Here is a 20795-nt window from a genome sequence, read left to right on the forward strand (position 1 = left end):
ATAATCACCACTAGATGTCAGTATAACGCTATAATCACCACTAGATGTCAGTATAACGCTATAATCACCACTAGATGTCAGTATAACGCTATAATCACCACTAGATGTCAGTATAACGCTATAATCACCACTAGATGTCAGTATAACGCTATAATCATCACTAGATGTCAGTATATCACTATAATCACCACTAGATGTCAGTATAACATCCACCACTAGATGTCAGTATAACACTATAATCACCACTAGATGTCAGTATAACGCTATAATCACCACTAGATGTGAGTATAACATTATAACCACCACTAGATGTCAGTATAACACTATAATCACCACTAGATGTCAGTATAACGCTATAATCACCACTAGATGTGAGTATAACATTATAATCACCACTAGATGTCAGTATAACATCCACCACTAGATGTCAGTATAACACTATAATCACCACTAGATGTCAGTATAACATTATAATCACCACTAGATGTCAGTATAACGCTATAATCACCACTAGATGTCAGTATAACATTATAATCACCACTAGATGTCAGTATAACACTGTAATCACTACTAGATGTCAGTATAACACTATAATCACCACTAGATGTCAGTATAACACTATAATCACCACTAGATGTCAGTATAACACTATAATCACCACTAGGTGTCAGTATAACACTATAATCACCACTAGATGTCAGTATAACGCTATAATCACCACTAGATGTCAGTATAACACTATAATCACCACTAGATGTCAGTATAACACTATAATCACCACTAGGTGTCAGTATAACACTATAATCATCACTAGATGTCAGTATAAAATCCACCACTAGATGTCAGTATAACGCTATAATCACCACTAGATGTCAGTATAAAGCTACAATCACCACTAGATGTCAGTATAACACTATAATCACCACTAGATGTCAGTATAACATTCACCACTAGATGTCAGTATAACGCTATAATCACCACTAGATGTGAGTATAACACTATAATCACCACTAGATGTCAGTATAACATCCACCACTAGATGTCAGTATAACACTATAATCACCACTAGATGTCAGTATAACATTATAATCACCACTAGATGTCAGTATAACGCTATAATCACCACTAGATGTCAGTATAACGCTATAATCACCACTAGATGTCAGTATAACGCTATAATCACCACTAGATGTCAGTATAACATTATAATCACCACTAGATGTCAGTATAACACTATAATCACTACTAGATGTCAGTATAACATCCACCACTAGATGTCAGTATAACACTATAATCACCACTAGATGTCAGTATAACACTATAATCACTACTAGATGTCAGTATAACATCCACCACTAGATGTCAGTATAACACTATAATCACCACTAGATGTCAGTATAACATTATAATCACCACTAGATGTCAGTATAACGCTATAATCACCACTAGATGTCAGTATAACATTATAATCACCACTAGATGTCAGTATAACACTATAATCACTACTAGATGTCAGTATAACACTATAATCACCACTAGATGTCAGTATAACACTATAATCACCACTAGGTGTCAGTATAACACTATAATCATCACTAGATGTCAGTATAACGCTATAATCACCACTAGATGTCAGTATAACACTATAGTCACCACTAGGTGTCAGTATAACACTATAATCATCACTAGATGTCAGTATAACGCTATAATCACCACTAGATGTCAGTATAACACTATAATCACCACTAGATGTCAGTATAACACTATAATCACCACTAGATGTCAGTATAACATCCACCACTAGATGTCAGTATAACGCTATAATCACCACTAGATGTCAGTATAACACTATAATCACCACTAGATGTCAGTATAACGCTATAATCACCACTAGATGTGAGTATAACATTATAATCACCACTAGATGTCAGTATAACACTATAATCACCACTAGATGTCAGTATAACACTATAATCACCACTAGATGTCAGTATAACATCCACCACTAGATGTCAGTATAACGCTATAATCACCACTAGATGTCAGTATAACACTATAATCACCACTAGATGTCAGTATAACACTATAATCACCACTAGATGTCAGTATAACGCTATAATCACCACTAGATGTCAGTATAACACTATAATCACCACTAGATGTCAGTATAACACTATAATCACCACTAGATGTCAGTATAACGCTATAATCACCACTAGATGTCAGTATAACGCTATAATCACCACTAGATGTCAGTATAACGCTATAATCACCACTAGATGTCAGTATAACGCTATAATCACCACTAGATGTCAGTATAACGCTATAATCACCACTAGATGTCAGTATAACACTATAATCACCACTAGATGTCAGTATAACACTATAATCACCACTAGATGTCAGTATAACACTATAATCATCACTAGATGTCAGTATAACACTATAAACACCACTAGATGTCAGTATAACACTATAATCACCACTAGATGTCAGTATAACACTATAATCACCACTAGATGTCAGTATAACACTATAATCATCACTAGATGTCAGTATAACACTATAATCACCACTAGATGTCAGTATAACGCTATAATCACCACTAGATGTCAGTATAACGCTATAATCACCACTAGATGTCAGTATAACGCTATAATCACCACTAGATGTCAGTATAACACTATAATCACCACTAGATGTCAGTATAACGCTATAATCACCACTAGATGTCAGTATAACGCTATAATCACCACTAGATGTCAGTATAACGCTATAATCACCACTAGATGTCAGTATAACGCTATAATCACCACTAGATGTCAGTATAACGCTATAATCATCACTAGATGTCAGTATAACACTATAATCACCACTAGATGTCAGTATAACGCTATAATCACCACTAGATGTCAGTATAACATTATAATCACCACTAGATGTCAGTATAACACTGTAATCACTACTAGATGTCAGTATAACATTATAATCATCACTAGATGTCAGTATATCACTATAATCACCACTAGATGTCAGTATAACATCCACCACTAGATGTCAGTATAACACTATAATCACCACTAGATGTCAGTATAACACTATAATCACCACTAGATGTCAGTATAACGCTATAATCACCACTAGATGTGAGTATAACATTATAACCACCACTAGATGTCAGTATAACACTATAATCACCACTAGATGTCAGTATAACGCTATAATCACCACTAGATGTGAGTATAACATTATAATCACCACTAGATGTCAGTATAACATCCACCACTAGATGTCAGTATAACACTATAATCACCACTAGATGTCAGTATAACATTATAATCACCACTAGATGTCAGTATAACGCTATAATCACCACTAGATGTCAGTATAACATTATAATCACCACTAGATGTCAGTATAACACTGTAATCACTACTAGATGTCAGTATAACACTATAATCAACACTAGATGTCAGTATAACACTATAATCACCACTAGATGTCAGTATAACACTATAATCACCACTAGGTGTCAGTATAACACTATAATCACCACTAGATGTCAGTATAACGCTATAATCACCACTAGATGTCAGTATAACACTATAATCACCACTAGATGTCAGTATAACACTATAATCACCACTAGGTGTCAGTATAACACTATAATCATCACTAGATGTCAGTATAACATCCACCACTAGATGTCAGTATAACGCTATAATCACCACTAGATGTGAGTATAACATCCACCACTAGATGTCAGTATAACGCTATAATCACCACTAGATGTGAGTATAACACTATAATCACCACTAGATGTCAGTATAACACTATAATCATCACTAGATGTCAGTATAACATTATAATCACCACTAGATGTCAGTATAACATCCACCACTAGATGTCAGTATAACGCTATAATCACCACTAGATGTGAGTATAACACTATAATCACCACTAGATGTCAGTATAACATCCACCACTAGATGTCAGTATAACACTATAATCACCACTAGATGTCAGTATAACATTATAATCACCACTAGATGTCAGTATAACGCTATAATCACCACTAGATGTCAGTATAACGCTATAATCACCACTAGATGTCAGTATAACGCTATAATCACCACTAGATGTCAGTATAACATTATAATCACCACTAGATGTCAGTATAACACTATAATCACTACTAGATGTCAGTATAACATCCACCACTAGATGTCAGTATAACACTATAATCACCACTAGATGTCAGTATAACACTATAATCACTACTAGATGTCAGTATAACATCCACCACTAGATGTCAGTATAACACTATAATCACCACTAGATGTCAGTATAACATTATAATCACCACTAGATGTCAGTATAACGCTATAATCACCACTAGATGTCAGTATAACATTATAATCACCACTAGATGTCAGTATAACACTATAATCACTACTAGATGTCAGTATAACACTATAATCACCACTAGATGTCAGTATAACACTATAATCACCACTAGGTGTCAGTATAACACTATAATCATCACTAGATGTCAGTATAACGCTATAATCACCACTAGATGTCAGTATAACACTATAATCACCACTAGGTGTCAGTATAACACTATAATCATCACTAGATGTCAGTATAACGCTATAATCACCACTAGATGTCAGTATAACACTATAATCACCACTAGATGTCAGTATAACACTATAATCACCACTAGATGTCAGTATAACATCCACCACTAGATGTCAGTATAACGCTATAATCACCACTAGATGTCAGTATAACACTATAATCACCACTAGATGTCAGTATAACGCTATAATCACCACTAGATGTGAGTATAACATTATAATCACCACTAGATGTCAGTATAACACTATAATCACCACTAGATGTCAGTATAACACTATAATCACCACTAGATGTCAGTATAACATCCACCACTAGATGTCAGTATAACGCTATAATCACCACTAGATGTCAGTATAACACTATAATCACCACTAGATGTCAGTATAACGCTATAATCACCACTAGATGTCAGTATAACACTATAATCACCACTAGATGTCAGTATAACACTATAATCACCACTAGATGTCAGTATAACGCTATAATCACCACTAGATGTCAGTATAACATCCACCACTAGATGTCAGTATAACACTATAATCACCACTAGATGTCAGTATAACATTATAATCACCACTAGATGTCAGTATAACGCTATAATCACCACTAGATGTCAGTATAACGCTATAATCACCACTAGATGTCAGTATAACATTATAATCACCACTAGATGTCAGTATAACACTATAATCACTACTAGATGTCAGTATAACACTATAATCACCACTAGGTGTCAGTATAACACTATAATCATCACTAGATGTCAGTATAACGCTATAATCACCACTAGATGTCAGTATAACACTATAATCACCACTAGGTGTCAGTATAACACTATAATCATCACTAGATGTCAGTATAACGCTATAATCACCACTAGATGTCAGTATAACACTATAATCACCACTAGATGTCAGTATAACACTATAATCACCACTAGATGTCAGTATAACATCCACCACTAGATGTCAGTATAACGCTATAATCACCACTAGATGTCAGTATAACACTATAATCACCACTAGATGTCAGTATAACGCTATAATCACCACTAGATGTGAGTATAACATTATAATCACCACTAGATGTCAGTATAACACTATAATCACCACTAGATGTCAGTATAACACTATAATCACCACTAGATGTCAGTATAACATCCACCACTAGATGTCAGTATAACGCTATAATCACCACTAGATGTCAGTATAACACTATAATCACCACTAGATGTCAGTATAACACTATAATCACCACTAGATGTCAGTATAACGCTATAATCACCACTAGATGTCAGTATAACACTATAATCACCACTAGATGTCAGTATAACGCTATAATCACCACTAGATGTCAGTATAACGCTATAATCACCACTAGATGTCAGTATAACGCTATAATCACCACTAGATGTCAGTATAACGCTATAATCACCACTAGATGTCAGTATAACGCTATAATCACCACTAGATGTCAGTATAACACTATAATCACCACTAGATGTCAGTATAACACTATAATCATCACTAGATGTCAGTATAACACTATAAACACCACTAGATGTCAGTATAACACTATAATCACCACTAGATGTCAGTATAACACTATAATCACCACTAGATGTCAGTATAACACTATAATCATCACTAGATGTCAGTATAACGCTATAATCACCACTAGATGTCAGTATAACGCTATAATCACCACTAGATGTCAGTATAACACTATAATCACCACTAGATGTCAGTATAACACTATAATCACCACTAGATGTCAGTATAACACTATAATCATCACTAGATGTCAGTATAACGCTATAATCACCACTAGATGTCAGTATAACACTATAATCACCACTAGATGTCAGTATAACGCTATAATCACCACTAGATGTCAGTATAACACTATAATCACCACTAGATGTCAGTATAACGCTATAATCTCCACTAGATGTCAGTATAACACTATAATTCCCACTAGATGTCAGTATAACACTATAATCCCCACTAGATGTCAGTATAACGCTATAATCACCACCAGATGTCAGTATAACGCTATAATCACCACTAGATGTCAGTATAACGCTATAATCTCCACTAGATGTCAGTATAACACTATAATCACCACTAGATGTCAGTATAACGCTATAATCACCACTAGATGTCAGTATAACACTATAATCATCACTAGATGTCAGTATAACGCTATAATCACCACTAGATGTCAGTATAACGCTATAATCATCACTAGATGTCAGTATAACGCTATAATCACCACTAGATGTCAGTATAACACTATAATCACCACTAGATGTCAGTATAACGCTATAATCACCACTAGATGTCAGTATAACACTATAATCACCACTAGATGTCAGTATAACGCTATAATCTCCACTAGATGTCAGTATAACACTATAATTCCCACTAGATGTCAGTATAACACTATAATCCCCACTAGATGTCAGTATAACACTATAATTCCCACTAGATGTCAGTATAACACTATAATCCCCACTAGATGTCAGTATAACGCTATAATCACCACCAGATGTCAGTATAACGCTATAATCACCACTAGATGTCAGTATAACATCCACCACTAGATGTCAGTATAACGCTATAATCACCACTAGATGTCAGTATAACGCTATAATCACCACTAGATGTCAGTATAACGCTATAATCACCACCAGATGTCAGTATAATGTGTGTGCGGTGGGGGCGTCCGGTCGGGCCGGGTCGGGCCGCCGCTCACCTTGCCAGCTGTCGTTGCACACGCACAGCTTCTCTCCGGTCAGGTCGCAGTAGCCGTGGTCGGGGCTGCCGCAGTTGTTCTTGCAGTAGGGGATGTCGCAGGCTTCTCCCTTCCAGTATTTGTCGCACTCGCAGTACACGCGGCCGGGGACGGAGCTGCTGGTCGCACACTTGCCGTGGGCAGAGCAGTTACTGGGGCAGGAGTTTATTCTATGGAAGAAGAAGAGCGATTACAGCGGACGCCATGTCGGGGGCATAAATGACACAGAGCGATGGAGCGAAGATCAGAACCTCTCACCGTACAATCATCATGTGGGAAATACACCCCCCATTATACCGCAGAGTGGGGTCCGGTCCCCTCCCCCGTTATACCGCAGAGTGGGGTCCGGTCCCCTCCCCCGTTATACAGCAGAGCGGGGTCCGGTCCCCTCCCCTGTTATACAGCAGAGCGGGGTCCGGTCCCCTCCCCTGTTATACAGCAGAGCGGGGTCCGGTCCCCTCCCCCGTTATACCGCAGAGTGGGGTCCGGTCCCCTCCCCCGTTATACCGCAGAGTGGGGTCCGGTCCCCTCCCCCGTTATACCGCAGAGTGGGGTCCGGTCCCCTCCCCTGTTATACCGCAGAACGGGGTCCGGTCCCCTCCCCTGTTATAAGAGCGGGGTCCGGTCCCCTCCCCCGTTATAAGCGCGGAGTCCGGTCCCCTCCCCCGTTATAAGAGCGGGGTCCGGTCCCCTCCCCCGTTATAAGAGCGGGGTCCGGCCCCCTCCCCCGCGGCGTCTACGTACGAGTAGAAGATGTTGAATCCGGTCAGGTTGTAGGCGGCGTCGCTGAAGAAGTGCAGGAGGGCGTAACCTGACGTGGTGACCACCTCCGGGACGGTTTCATTTCCAGCCGCTTCAGGAACGATCAGACCACTGCAAGGACAAGACGGAGATTACCACCACGACACACTGCAACGAGCCCCTCAGAGATTACCACCACGACACACTGCAACGAGCCCCTCAGAGATTACCACCACGACACACTGCAACGAGCCCCTCAGAGATTACCACCACGACACACTGGAACGAGCACCTCAGCTGCGGCACCGCTGGGGGGTCCAATCACTGACAGCAAGAAGAAATCCTAGCAAGGGTCTACGAGAAAGCTGCAGAGCATCTCAGTAAGGAGCCAGAGGATCTGCAGAGCGTCTCAGTACGGAGCCAGCGGATCTGCAGAGCGTCTCAGTACGGAGCCAGCGGATCTGCAGAGGGTCTCAGTACGGAGCCAGCGAATCTGCAGAGCGTCTCAGTACGGAGCCAGCGGATCTGCAGAGCGTCTCAGTACGGAGCCAGCGGATCTGCAGAGCGTCTCAGTGTGGAGCCAGAGGATCTGCAGAGCGTCTCAGTACGGAGCCAGCGGATCTGCAGAGCGTCTCAGTACGGAGCCAGCGGATCTGCAGAGGGTCTCAGTACGGAGCCAGCGAATCTGCAGAGCGTCTCAGTACGGAGCCAGCGGATCTGCAGAGCGTCTCAGTACGGAGCCAGCGGATCTGCAGAGCGTCTCAGTGTGGAGCCAGCGGATCTGCAGAGCGTCTCAGTACGGAGCCAGCGGATCTGCAGAGCATTTCAGTACGGAGCCAGCGGATCTGCAGAGCGTCTCAGTGCGGAGCCAGCGAATCTGCAGAGCCCCGCACTGTGCTGCACCCATAAAGATGCCACTGATCAGTCCCGACAACTGGGAGACCGCGGTCACATGACCCGGAGACATGGCGAGAAAGAAAGAGCCGCCCGCTGGTGACACGAAGCAGTGCCCGGACACTTCTCACAGCTGAGGGTTTGTGGCTGTTGCATCAGTGGGGGCAATCCTTCTGCGCTGATACAATGTAACAAGTCAGTGGTTCCAGCTGCAGCAACCTGGCGCCTTAACCCCTTCCCTCCGGGGGATGTTCCCCTCTTGAGTTTTTCTTCCTCCCGCCCCCGCGGTTTCTTACCATTCGCGACGTATAAAGCCGCATTTCTGCCGCCATTGATTGGATTCTCTCCCTATGAAATCTCCATCACTGACATCAGGGTCCCGCGGCCGCGGCCGTCACTGCGACTGCTTTATAGTTTGGGGTCTTTTTAATTTAGTAATAACGCCCGATTATGATTTGTGCGGCCGTTTCCTTCCTTCCCGCTGGCGGAGGAGGTCTCGCGCCTTTCTTCAGCTCGTGCTGGTGGTCTTATCGCTACTATTTGTGGCACACGATGTTTCGCTTTCTTTAGGGGGGATTGTGACTAGCGCTCATCCCCTCCCTTCCCTAGCCAGGTCCAAACGCCAGGGAAAGACAGGGCGAGGTTCCTGTGCGTCGACTGGTGAAGAGCCAATATAGGGACGTTACTGGAGACAGGGTGATATAGGTCAGCCTAGGAGGTCTCCACTCCCCCCTTTCCCTAGAGTCTGGGCCACCTCTTCCCCCTTCCCTTCGTGTTGCACTTAGTCTTTCCTACACCTTGCGTGAGAGGCGGGGGCACGGCTGCTGCTCGGCGGGGGCACGGCTGCTGCTCGGCGGGGGCACGTGCTGCTGCTCGGCGGGGGCACGTGCTGCTGCTCGGCGGGGACACGGCTGCTGCTCGGCGGGGGCACGTGCTGCTGCTCGGCGGGGACACGGCTGCTGCTCGGCGCGGGCATGTGCTGCTGCTCGGCGGGGGCACGACTGCTGCTCGGCGGGGACACGGCTTCTGCTCGGCGCGGGCATGTGCTGCTGCTCGGCGGGGGCACGACTGCTGCTCGGCGGGGGCACGGCTGCTGCTCGGCGGGGGCACGGCTGCTGCTCGGCGGGGACACGGCTGCTGCTCGGCGGGGGCACGTGCTGCTGCTCGGCGGGGGCACGTGCTGCTGCTCGGCGGGGGCACGGCTGCTGCTCGGCGGGGACACGGCTGCTGCTCGGCGGGGGCACGTGCTGCTGCTCGGCGGGGACACGTGCTGCTGCTCGGCGGGGGCACGTGCTGCTGCTCGGCGGGGGCATGGCTGCTGCTCGGCGGGGACACGGCTGCTGCTCGGCGGGGACACGGCTGCTGCTCGGCGGGGGCACGTGCTGCTGCTCGGCGGGGACACGTGCTGCTGCTCGGAAGGGGCACGTGCTGCTGCTCGGCGGGGGCACGTGCTGCTGCTCGGCGGGGGCATGACTGCTGCTCGGCGGGGACACGGCTGCTGCTCGGCGGGGGCACGTGCTGCTGCTCGGCGGGGACACGGCTGCTGCTCGGCGCGGGCATGTGCTGCTGCTCGGCGGGGGCACGACTGCTGCTCGGCGGGGGCACGGCTGCTGCTCGGCGGGGGCACGGCTGCTGCTCGGCGGGGACACGGCTGCTGCTCGGCGGGGGCACGTGCTGCTGCTCGGCGGGGGCACGTGCTGCTGCTCGGCGGGGGCACGGCTGCTGCTCGGCGGGGACACGGCTGCTGCTCGGCGGGGACACGGCTGCTGCTCGGCGGGGGCACGTGCTGCTGCTCGGCGGGGACACGTGCTGCTGCTCGGCGGGGGCACGTGCTGCTGCTCGGCGGGGGCACGGCTGCTGCTCGGCAGGGACACGGCTGCTGCTCGGCGGGGGCACGTGCTGCTGCTCGGCGGGGGCACGTGCTGCTGCTCGGCGGGGACACGGCTGCTGCTCGGCGGGGGCACGTGCTGCTGCTCGGCGGGGGCACGTGCTGCTGCTCGGCGGGGGCACGTGCTGCTGCTCGGCGGGGACACGGCTGCTGCTCGGCGGGGGCACGTGCTGCTGCTCGGCGGGGGCACGTGCTGCTGCTCGGCGGGGGCACGTGCTGCTGCTCGGCGGGGACACGGCTGCTGCTCGGCGGGGGCATGTGCTGCTGTTCGGCGGGGGCATGTGCTGCTGCTCGGCGGGGGCATGTGCTGCTGCTCGGCGGGGGCATGTGCTGCTGCTCGGCGGGGGCACGTGCTGCTGCTCGGCGGGGACACGGCTGCTGCTCGGCGGGGGCATGTGCTGCTGTTCGGCGGGGGCATGTGCTGCTGCTCGGCGGGGGCATGTGCTGCTGCTCGGCGGGGGCACGTGCTGCTGCTCGGCGGGGGCACGTGCTGCTGCTCGGCGGGGGCACGTGCTGCTGCTCGGCGGGGGCACGGCTGCTGCTCACCTGAGGACGGCGATGAGCGGGGAGTACACGGAGTCTCCGTCGTACACGTACATGTGGTCCCAGCTGCATTCGGTGGCGAAGTGATTGAAGCGTAACCTCAGGACGGCGTTCGAGCTGCAAAAGTACAAAAAAACTGAAGATTAAATTAACACTACGAAACACGACCTCATCAGCCAATCAGATTCCTCCTCCACCCTGACGACCAACGGCCTGCATCCGAGGATGGAAAGTCCTGCAACGCCCTCACAGAGTTTGTGCTTCCAGCCCTGATGTCTCACAGCTGAAGGTCTGTTACATTGTATCCAGCATGGACACACCCGGGGTGATACTTCAGTGCAGGGGTCTCTGTCAGTTACCAACCCTCAGGGTGATACTTCAGTGCAGGGGTCCCCAGGGTCGGTCACCGGCCCCCGGGGTGATACTTCAGTGCGGGGGTCCCCAGGGTCAGTCACCAACCCTCAGGGTGATACTTCAGTGCGGGGGTCCCCAGGGTCGGTCACCGGCCCCCGGGGTGATACTTCAGTGCGGGGATCCCCAGGGTCAGTCACCAGCCCCCGGGGTGATACTTCAGTGCGGGGGTCCCCAGGGTCAGTCACCAGCCCCCGGGGTGATACTTCAGTGCAGGGGTCCCCAGGGTCGGTCACCGGCCCCCGGGGTGATACTTCAGTGCGGGGATCCCCAGGGTCAGTCACCAGCCCCCGGGGTGATACTTCAGTGCGGGGGTCCCCAGGGTCAGTCACCAGCCCCCGGGGTGATACTTCAGTGCGGGGGTCCCCAGGGTCGGTCACCGGCCCCCGGGGTGATACTTCAGTGTGGGGATCCCCAGGGTCAGTCACCAGCCCCCGGGGTGATACTTCAGTGCGGGGGTCCCCAGGGTCAGTCACCAGCCCCCGGGGTGATACTTCAGTGTGGGGGTCCCCAGAGTCGGTCGCCAGCTCCCGGGGTGATACTTTAGTGCGGGGGTCCCCAGGGTCGGTCACCAGCCCCCGGGGAGATACTACAGTGTGGGGGTCCCCAGGGTCGGTCACTGGCCCCCGAGGTGATACTTCAGTGTGGGGGTCCCCAGGGTCGGTCACCGGCTCTGGGTTGATACTTCAGTGCGTGGGTCCCCAGGGTCGGTCACCAGCCCCCGGGGTGATACTTCAGTGTGGGGGTCCCCAGGGTCGGTCACCAGCCCCCGGGGAGATACTACAGTGCGGGGGTCCCCAGGATCGGTCCCAGGCCCCGGGGTGATACTACAGTGCGGGGGTCCCCAGGGTCGGTCACCGGCTCTGGGTTGATACTTCAGTGCGTGGGTCCCCAGGGTCGGTCACCAGCCCCCGGGGTGATACTTCAGTGTGGGGGTCCCCAGGGTCGGTCACCAGCCCCCGGGGAGATACTTCAGTGTGGGGGTCCCCAGGGTCGGTCAACAGCCCCAGGGGTGATACTTCAGTGTGGGGGTCCCGGGGGTCAGTCACCAGCCCTCAGGGTGATACTTCAGTGTGGGGGTCTCCGGGGTCGGTCACCAGCCCCCTGGGTGATACTTCAGTGCGGAAGTCCCCTGGTCGGTATCCAGCTCCCGGGGTGATACATCAGTGCGGGAGTCCCCAGGGTCAGTCATGGGGTGATACTTCAGTGTGGGGGTCCCCAGGGTCGGTCGCCAGCTCCCGGGGTGATACTTCAGTGCGGGAGGTCCCCAGGGTCGGTCACCGGCCCCCGGGGTGATACTTCAGTGCGGGGGTCCCCAGAGTCGGTCACCAACCCCCGGGGAGATACTACAGTGGGGGGTCCCCAGGGTTGGTCCCAGGCCCCGGGGTGATACTACAGTGCGGGGGTCCCCAGGGTCGGTCACCAGCCCCCGGGGTGATACTTCAGTGCGGGGGTCCCCAGTGTCGGCCACCAGCCCCCTGGGAGATACTACAGTGCGGGGGTCCCCAGGGTCGGTCACTGGCACTGGGTTGATACTTCAGTGCGGGGGTCCCCAGGGTCGGTCACCGTCCCCTGGGTGATACTTCAGTGCGGGGATCCCCAGGGTCGGTCACCGGCCCCTGGGGTGATACTTCAGTGCGGGGGTCCCGGGGGTCGGTCACCAGCCCTCAGGGTGATAATTCAGTGTGGGGGTCCGCGGGGTCGGTCACCAGGCCCCTGGGTGATAATTCAGTGCGGGGGTCCGCAGCGTCGGTCACCAGCCCCTGGGGTGATACTTCAGTGCGGAAGTCCTCAGGGTCAGTATCCAGCTCCCGGGGTGATACTTCAGTGCGGGGGTCCCCAGGGTCGGTATCCAGCTCCCGGGGTGATACTTCAGTGCGGGGGGTCCCCAGTGTCAGTCACCGGCCCCCAGGGTGATACATCAGTGCGGGGGTCCCCAGGGTCAGTCACCAGCCCCCAGGGTGATACTTCAGTGCGGGGGTCCCCGGGGTCAGTCACCAGCCCTCAGGGTGATACTTCAGTGTGGGGGTCCCCAGGGTCGGTCGCCAGCTCCCCGGGTGATACTTCATTGCGGGAGGTCCCCAGGGTCGGTCACCGCCCCCCGGGGTGATACTTCAGTGTGGGGGTCCCCAGGGTCAGTCACCAGCCCCCAGGGTGATACTACAGTGCGGGGGTTGAAGGGTCGGTCACCGGCTCTGGGTTGATACTTCAGTGCGGGGGTCCCCAGGGTCGGTCACCGGCCCCCAGGGTGATACTACAGTGCGGGGGTCCCCAGGGTCGGTCACCGGCCCCAGAGGTGATACTTCAGTCCGGGGATCCCCAGGGTCGGTCACCGGCCCCCGGAGTGATACTTCAGTGCGGGGGTCCCCAGGGTCGGTCACCAGCCCCCGGGGTGATACTTCAGTGTGGGGGTCCCCAGGGTCGGTCACCGGCCCCCGGGGTGATACTTCAGTGTGGGGGTCCCCAGGGTCGGTCACCGGCCCCCGGGGTGATACTTCAGTGCGGGGGTCCCCAGGTTCGGTCACCGGCCCCCCGGGTGATAGTTCAGTGCGGGGATCCCCAGGGTCAATCATCAGCCCCCAGGGTGATACTACAGTGCGGGGGTCCCCAGGGTCGGTCACTAGCCCCCGGGGTGACACTTCAGTGCGAGGGTCCCCAGGGTCGGTCACCAGCTCTGGGGTGATACTTCAGTGTGGGGGTCCCCAGGGTCGGTCACCGGCCCCCGGGGTGATACTTCAGTGTGGGGGTCCCCAGGGTCGGTCACCGGCCCCCGGGGTGATACTCACTAGCCCTCGATGAGCCAGGTGCACTTGGTCTTGTACTTGTAGTTGATGGGTCCGTCTGTCAGGAATCCGGATTGTTCCGTTAATCTACAAAACACAAATGCCGGAGAGCGATGAGCGGAGGGAACGATCGGCTCCTGCACTGGGGGCAGAACGTTAGGGGGGATCCCGCCCCTCTCACTGACACACCGGGCGGCGACGGCCGCAGTCTACAGCTGCCCATGTCCGACACCACCTGGTGAAGAACTGAGAGGATAACCCTCATCATCAGCATTTCACGTCACTACATCCACCAGCTGATACAATGTATCTACAAAATGTGTCACCTACTCCAGAGTCCAGAGCGGCCCTCGACCACCAGAGTGCGAGGACCCTGCCCGTCCGGCCCCTACAGCGGACGCAGGGCCGGATCTAACACGGCGACACAGCGCTCAGGTGTGAACAGAGCTTTGCAGGAAGAAGAGACCGGAGAGAGGACTGCATCACAGAGGATTGCCTGCACTGACACACTGTAACAAACCTACAGAAGCGCAGCAGAGGACACAGCCTTCTATTGCTCCCTGTTATCAGCCATTTCAGGCCAGTAAGACGATACTGAATGGATTTGACTCTACTTGGAATCTTTGTTTCTCCAGGATTCTGCTATTTAATAATTCATCCTCCGCAGCGCCGTGTACTACCACTCCCAGTCTCCCCCACCGCCCGGCTGCACTTTCTCCCGGCAGAACATGCATTTACCCGGCATAATGCTGAGTGACAGGCGGCAGCGCCCGGGGCTGACAGCAGCCGCATCCCCATCACTCATCAGGTCACGCACGGAAACACGCGAAGAGCAGAGTCCTGCCGTCCTGATCACGGGGCACAGGGTGCGACACTGGTGATGGGGGACAGAGGGCACAGGGTGCGACACTGGTGATGGGGGACAGAGGGCACAGGGTGCGACACTGGTGATGGGGGACAGAGCAGAGGGTGCGACACTGGTGATGGGGGACAGAGGGCACAGGGTGCGACACTGGTGATGGGGGACAGAGCAGAGGGTGCGACACTGGTGATGGGGGACAGAGGGCACAGGGTGCGACACTGGTGATGGGGGACAGAGGGCACAGGGTGCGACACTGGTGATGGGGGACAGAGGGCACAGGGTGCGACACTGGTGATGGGGGACAGAGGGCACAGGGTGCGACACTGGTGATGGGGGACAGAGCAGAGGGTGCAACACTGGTGATGGGGGACAGAGGGCACAGGGTGCGACACTGGTGATGGGGGACAGAGGGCACAGGGTGCGACACTGATGATGGGGGACAGAGCACAGGGTGCAACACTGGTGATGGGGGACAGAGGGCACAGGGTGCAACACTGATGATGGGGGACAGAGCACAAGGTGCGACACTGGTGATGGGGGACAGAGGGCACAGGGTGCGACACTGGTGATGGGGGACAGAGGGCACAGGGTGCGACACTGGTGATGGGGGACAGAGGGCACAGGGTGCGACACTGATGATGGGGGACAGAGCACAGGGTGCAACACTGGTGATGGGGGACAGAGGGCACAGGGTGCGACACTGATGATGGGGGACAGAGCACAGGGTGCAACACTGGTGATGGGGGACAGAGCACAGGGTGCGACACTGGCGATGGGGGACAGAGGGCACAGGGTGCGACACTGGTGATGGGGGACAGAGGGCACAGGGTGCGACACTGGTGATGGGGGACAGAGGGCACAGGGCGCGACACTGATGATGGGGGACAGAGCACAGGGTGCAACACTGGTGATGGGGGACAGAGGGCACAGGGTGCGACACTGATGATGGGGGACAGAGCACAGGGTGCAACACTGGTGATGGGGGACAGAGGGCACAGGGTATGACACTGATAATGGGGGACAGAGGGCACAGGGTGCAACACTGATAATGGGGGACAGAGGGCACAGGGTATGACACTGATAATGGGGGACAGAGGGCACAGGGTGCAACACTGATAATGGGGGACAGAGGGCACAGGGTGCGACACTGGTGATGGGGGACAGAGGGCACAGGGTGCGACACTGGTGATGGGGGACAGAGGGCACAGGGTGCGACACTGATGATGGGGGACAGAGCACAGGGTGCGACACTGGTGATGGGGGACAGAGGGCACAGGGTGCCACACTGATGATGGGGGACAGAGAACACAGGGTGCGACACTGATAATAGGGGACAGAGGGCACAGGGTGAGACACTGATAATGGGGGACAGAAGCACAGGGTGCAACACTGATAATGGGGGACAGAGGGCACAGGGTATGACACTGATAATGGGGGACAGAGGGCACAGGGTGCAACACTGATAATGGGGGACAGAGGGCACAGGGTGCGACACTGGTGATGGGGGACAGAGGGCACAGGGTGAGACACTGATGACGGGGGCAGAAGGCACAGGGTGTGACACTGGTGATGGGGGACAGGGGACACAAGGTGAGACACTGATGACGGGGGCAGAAGGCACAGGGTGTGACACTGATCATGGGGGACCGATGGCACAGGGTGCGACACTGATGATGGGGGACCGAGGGCACAGGGTGCGACACTGATGACAGGGGACAGAGGGCACAGGGTGACACACTGATGATGGGAGACAGAGGGCACAGGGTGCCACACTGATGACGGGGGACAGAGGGCACAGGGTGCCACACTGATGACGGGGGACAGAGGGCACAGGGTGTCACACTGATGACGAGGGACAGAGGGCACAGGGTGCAACACCGATTATGGGGGACAGAAGGCATAGGGTGCGACACTGATGATGGGGGACAGACGGCACAGGGTGCGACACTGATGATGGGGTACAGAGGGCACAGGGTGACACTGATGATGGGAGCAGAGGGAACAGGGTGCAACACTGGTGATGAGGGACAGAGAGCACAGGGTGCGACACTGATGATGGGGGACAGAGGGCACAGAGTGCGACACTGATGATGGGGGACAGAGGGCACAGGGTGCGACACTGATGATGGGGGACAGAGGGCACAGGGTGCGACACTGGTGATGAGGGACAGAGGGCACAGGGTGCGACACTGGTGATGGGGGACAGAGGGCACAGGGTGCCACACTGAGGATGAGGGACAGAGGGCACAGGAAGCGACACTGGTGACGAGAGACAAAGGGCACAGGGTGCAACACTGGTGATGGGGGACATGGGGCACAGGGTGCGACACTGATGATAGGGGACATCTCAGTATAAAGAGCTCATCTCTGATGAGGGGATTTATCAAAACCGGTGCAAGAGACTGAAGAACAGCAGTCATCTGAGGCTGCCAATCAAGACGCAGCTTTTATTTACAGGGAGTGCATGACTAGGTGCCTCCCCTGTGCACAGGCCATGTCTGGTATTGCAGATGCTTGTGCCCATACAGGGCGTCACTCAGCTTTCCACAGACTCTGAATGCTATACTGCATGCCCTTCCACCTCTATATGTGTCAGTCAACTCTGCAGTCCTGGCATTCTATTCATGCATCTCGAGGCTCAGGATGAATAGAGCCAGGAATGTGCGGAGCCGCATGTAATCCTATCAGGCGATTATCTCCATCTGTGGGGTCTCCTGCAGGCGTCCGCCGCACTCTCCATGACCCCAGCCCCCATATTATCACATGCTGGAGAGGATCACTCCCACCCTCCTCACACAGGCTGCGAGGGTCCCCATGGACGATGACACAACTGGTAGATGACCCCTCACTGCCAGAGGAGATACTACTCCCATCATGCCAGTACTGCACGCAGCCCCAGCTGTATGAGCAGGACCCGGTCAGGTGTGCAGCCTCGGGGGGTAACATTGGGGGCGCAGTCACCTTTTATCAGAATTTCTTGATTATGAAGCCGTGGCCATAAAACTCACGGGAATCCCGAGAAAACTGCGCAAATTCAGGCAAAATGGTTTCTGATCGTCGCCAGAACTGTCACCATTGATGGACGATGATCAGAAGCCGCACGAAATGGCATCAGACGAGAGGTCACACGGGAAAAAGCGGAGGCGGAATAACACGTGATGTGAGCGCCATGGATGTGAAGGGTTAACCGCCCCAAATATGTCAGACAAATCCTGTGCACAATCTGAGATGACCCCGGAAGAAGTCACATCCGTGCCGGTACGTGGTGGACGCCTCGTACCGTCGCCTATGGGGGCGCCTCATACCCTCGTCTGCGATTGGGGGTGTCTGACCCTGAGGTTGGGGGTGTCTGACCCTGAGGTTGGGGGGTGTCTGACCCTGAGGTTGGGGGTGTCTGACCCTAAGGTTAGGGATGTCTGCCCCTGAGGTTGGGGGTGTCTGATCCTGAGGTTGGGGGTGTCTGATCCTGAGGTTGGGGGTGTCTGACCCTGAGGTTGGAGGTGTCTGACCCTGAGGTTGGGGGTGTCTGATCCTAAGGTTGGAGGTGTCTGACCCTGAGGTTGGAGGTGTCTGACCCTGAGGTTGGGGGTGTCTGACCCTGAGGTTGGAAGTGTCTGATCCTGAGGTTGGAGGTGTCTGATCCTGAGGTTGGGGGTGTCTGATCCTGAGGTTGGGGGTGTCTGATCCTGAGGTTGGGGGTGTCTGACCCAGAGGTTGGGGATGTCTGATCCTGAGGTTGGGGGTGTCTGACCCTGAGGTTGGGAATGTCTGACCCTGAGGTTGGGAGTGTCTGACGCCGAGGTTCTAGGTGCCTGACCCTGAGGTTGGGGGTGTCTGATCCTGAGGTTGGAGGTGTCTGACCCTGAGGTTAGGAGTGTCTGACCCTGAGGTTGGGAGTGTCTGACCCTGAGGTTGGGAGTGTCTGACCCTGGGGTTGGGGGTGTCTGACCCTGAGGTTGGAGGTGTCTGACCCTGAGGTTGGAGGTGTCTGACCCTGAGGTTGGGGGTGTCTGACCCTGAGGTTGGGGGTGTCTGACCCCGAGGTTGGGGGAGTCTGAGCCCGAGGTTGGGGGTACCTGTCCCTGAGGTTGGGGGTGCCTGACCCTGAGGTTAAGGGTGTCTGACCCTGAGATTAAGGATGTCTGATCCTGAGGTTGGGGGTCTCCGACCCTGAGGTTGGGGGTGCCTGACCCTGAGGTTAGGGGTGCTGGACTCTGAGATTGGGGGTGTCTGACCCTGAGGTTGGGGGAGTCTGACCCTGAGGTTGGGGGTGTCTGACTCCGAGGTTGGGGGTGCCTGACCCCGAGGTTGGGGGTGTCTGACCCTGCAGTTGGAGATGTGTGATGTGATGTGTCTGACCCCGAGGTTGGGGGTGTCTGACCCTAAGGTTGGGGGTGTCTGACCCTAAGGTTGGGGTGCCTGACCCTGAGGTTAAGGGGGTCTCCGACCCTGAGGTTGGGGGTGGCTGACCCTGAGGTTGGGAGTGTCTGACCCTGCGGTTGGAGGTGTGATCCTGAGGTTGGGGGTGTCTGACCCTGAGGTTGGGGGTGCCTGACCCTGAGGTTGGGGGTGTCTGACCCTAAGGTTGGGGGTGTCTGACCCTGAGGTTGAAGGTGTGTGACCCCGTGGTTGGAGGTGTGTGACCCCGTGGTTGGAGGTGTGTGACCCCGAGGTTGGAGGTGTGTGACCCCGAGGTTGGGGGTGTGTGACCCCGAGGTTAGGGGTGTCTGACCCTGAGGTTGGGGGTGTCACACCCTGCGGTTGGAGATGTGTGACCCTGCGGTTGGAGGTGTGTGACCCTGAGGTTGGGGGTGTCTGACCCTGAGGTTGGGGGTGTCTGACCCTAAGGTTGGGGGTGTCTGACCCTGAGGTTGGGGGTGTCTGACCCTGAGGTTGGGGGTGTGTGACCCCGTGGTTGGGGGTGTCTGACCCCGAGGTTGGGGGTGTCTGACCCTGAGGTTGGGGGTGTCTGACCCTGCGGTTGGAGATGTGTGACCCTGCGGTTGGAGATGTGTGACCCTGCGTTTGGGGGTGCCTGACTCTGACACTTCTCCTGGTGCCTCGGTGGTCACTTATGTTCCTTTTCTACAAGGTTTCTTCGCACTGATTATTATTCTCTTCGCTAACCCTTTTTATTCGAGGCATTTTCTTGTTTATGTTATACTTTACACTGCAGCTCTGCGTTATACTTTACACTGCAGCTCTGCGTTATACTTTACACTGCAGCTCTGCG

General features: G+C 52.9%; 1 protein-coding gene across 1 annotated transcript in view; it reads right to left on the reverse strand.

Moving 5' to 3' along the window:
- ATRNL1 (attractin like 1) overlaps window positions 1–20795 on the reverse strand; it is a 1189422-nt gene that overhangs the window by 1026899 nt on the left and 141728 nt on the right. The window contains exons 2-5 of the mRNA XM_073684631.1: window positions 14704–14787; window positions 11510–11623; window positions 8185–8313; window positions 7402–7610 (exon numbers count right to left, since the gene is read on the reverse strand). Of these exons, the coding sequence (XP_073540732.1) occupies window positions 7402–7610; window positions 8185–8313; window positions 11510–11623; window positions 14704–14787 (536 nt within the window). The remainder of the gene's footprint in view (window positions 1–7401; window positions 7611–8184; window positions 8314–11509; window positions 11624–14703; window positions 14788–20795) is intronic.

This window comes from Phyllobates terribilis, unplaced genomic scaffold (genome assembly GCF_046119375.1).
Source record: "Phyllobates terribilis strain yellow unplaced genomic scaffold, ASM4611937v1 Scaffold_5__5_contigs__length_657084704, whole genome shotgun sequence".
Taxonomy (NCBI): Eukaryota; Metazoa; Chordata; class Amphibia; order Anura; family Dendrobatidae; genus Phyllobates; species Phyllobates terribilis.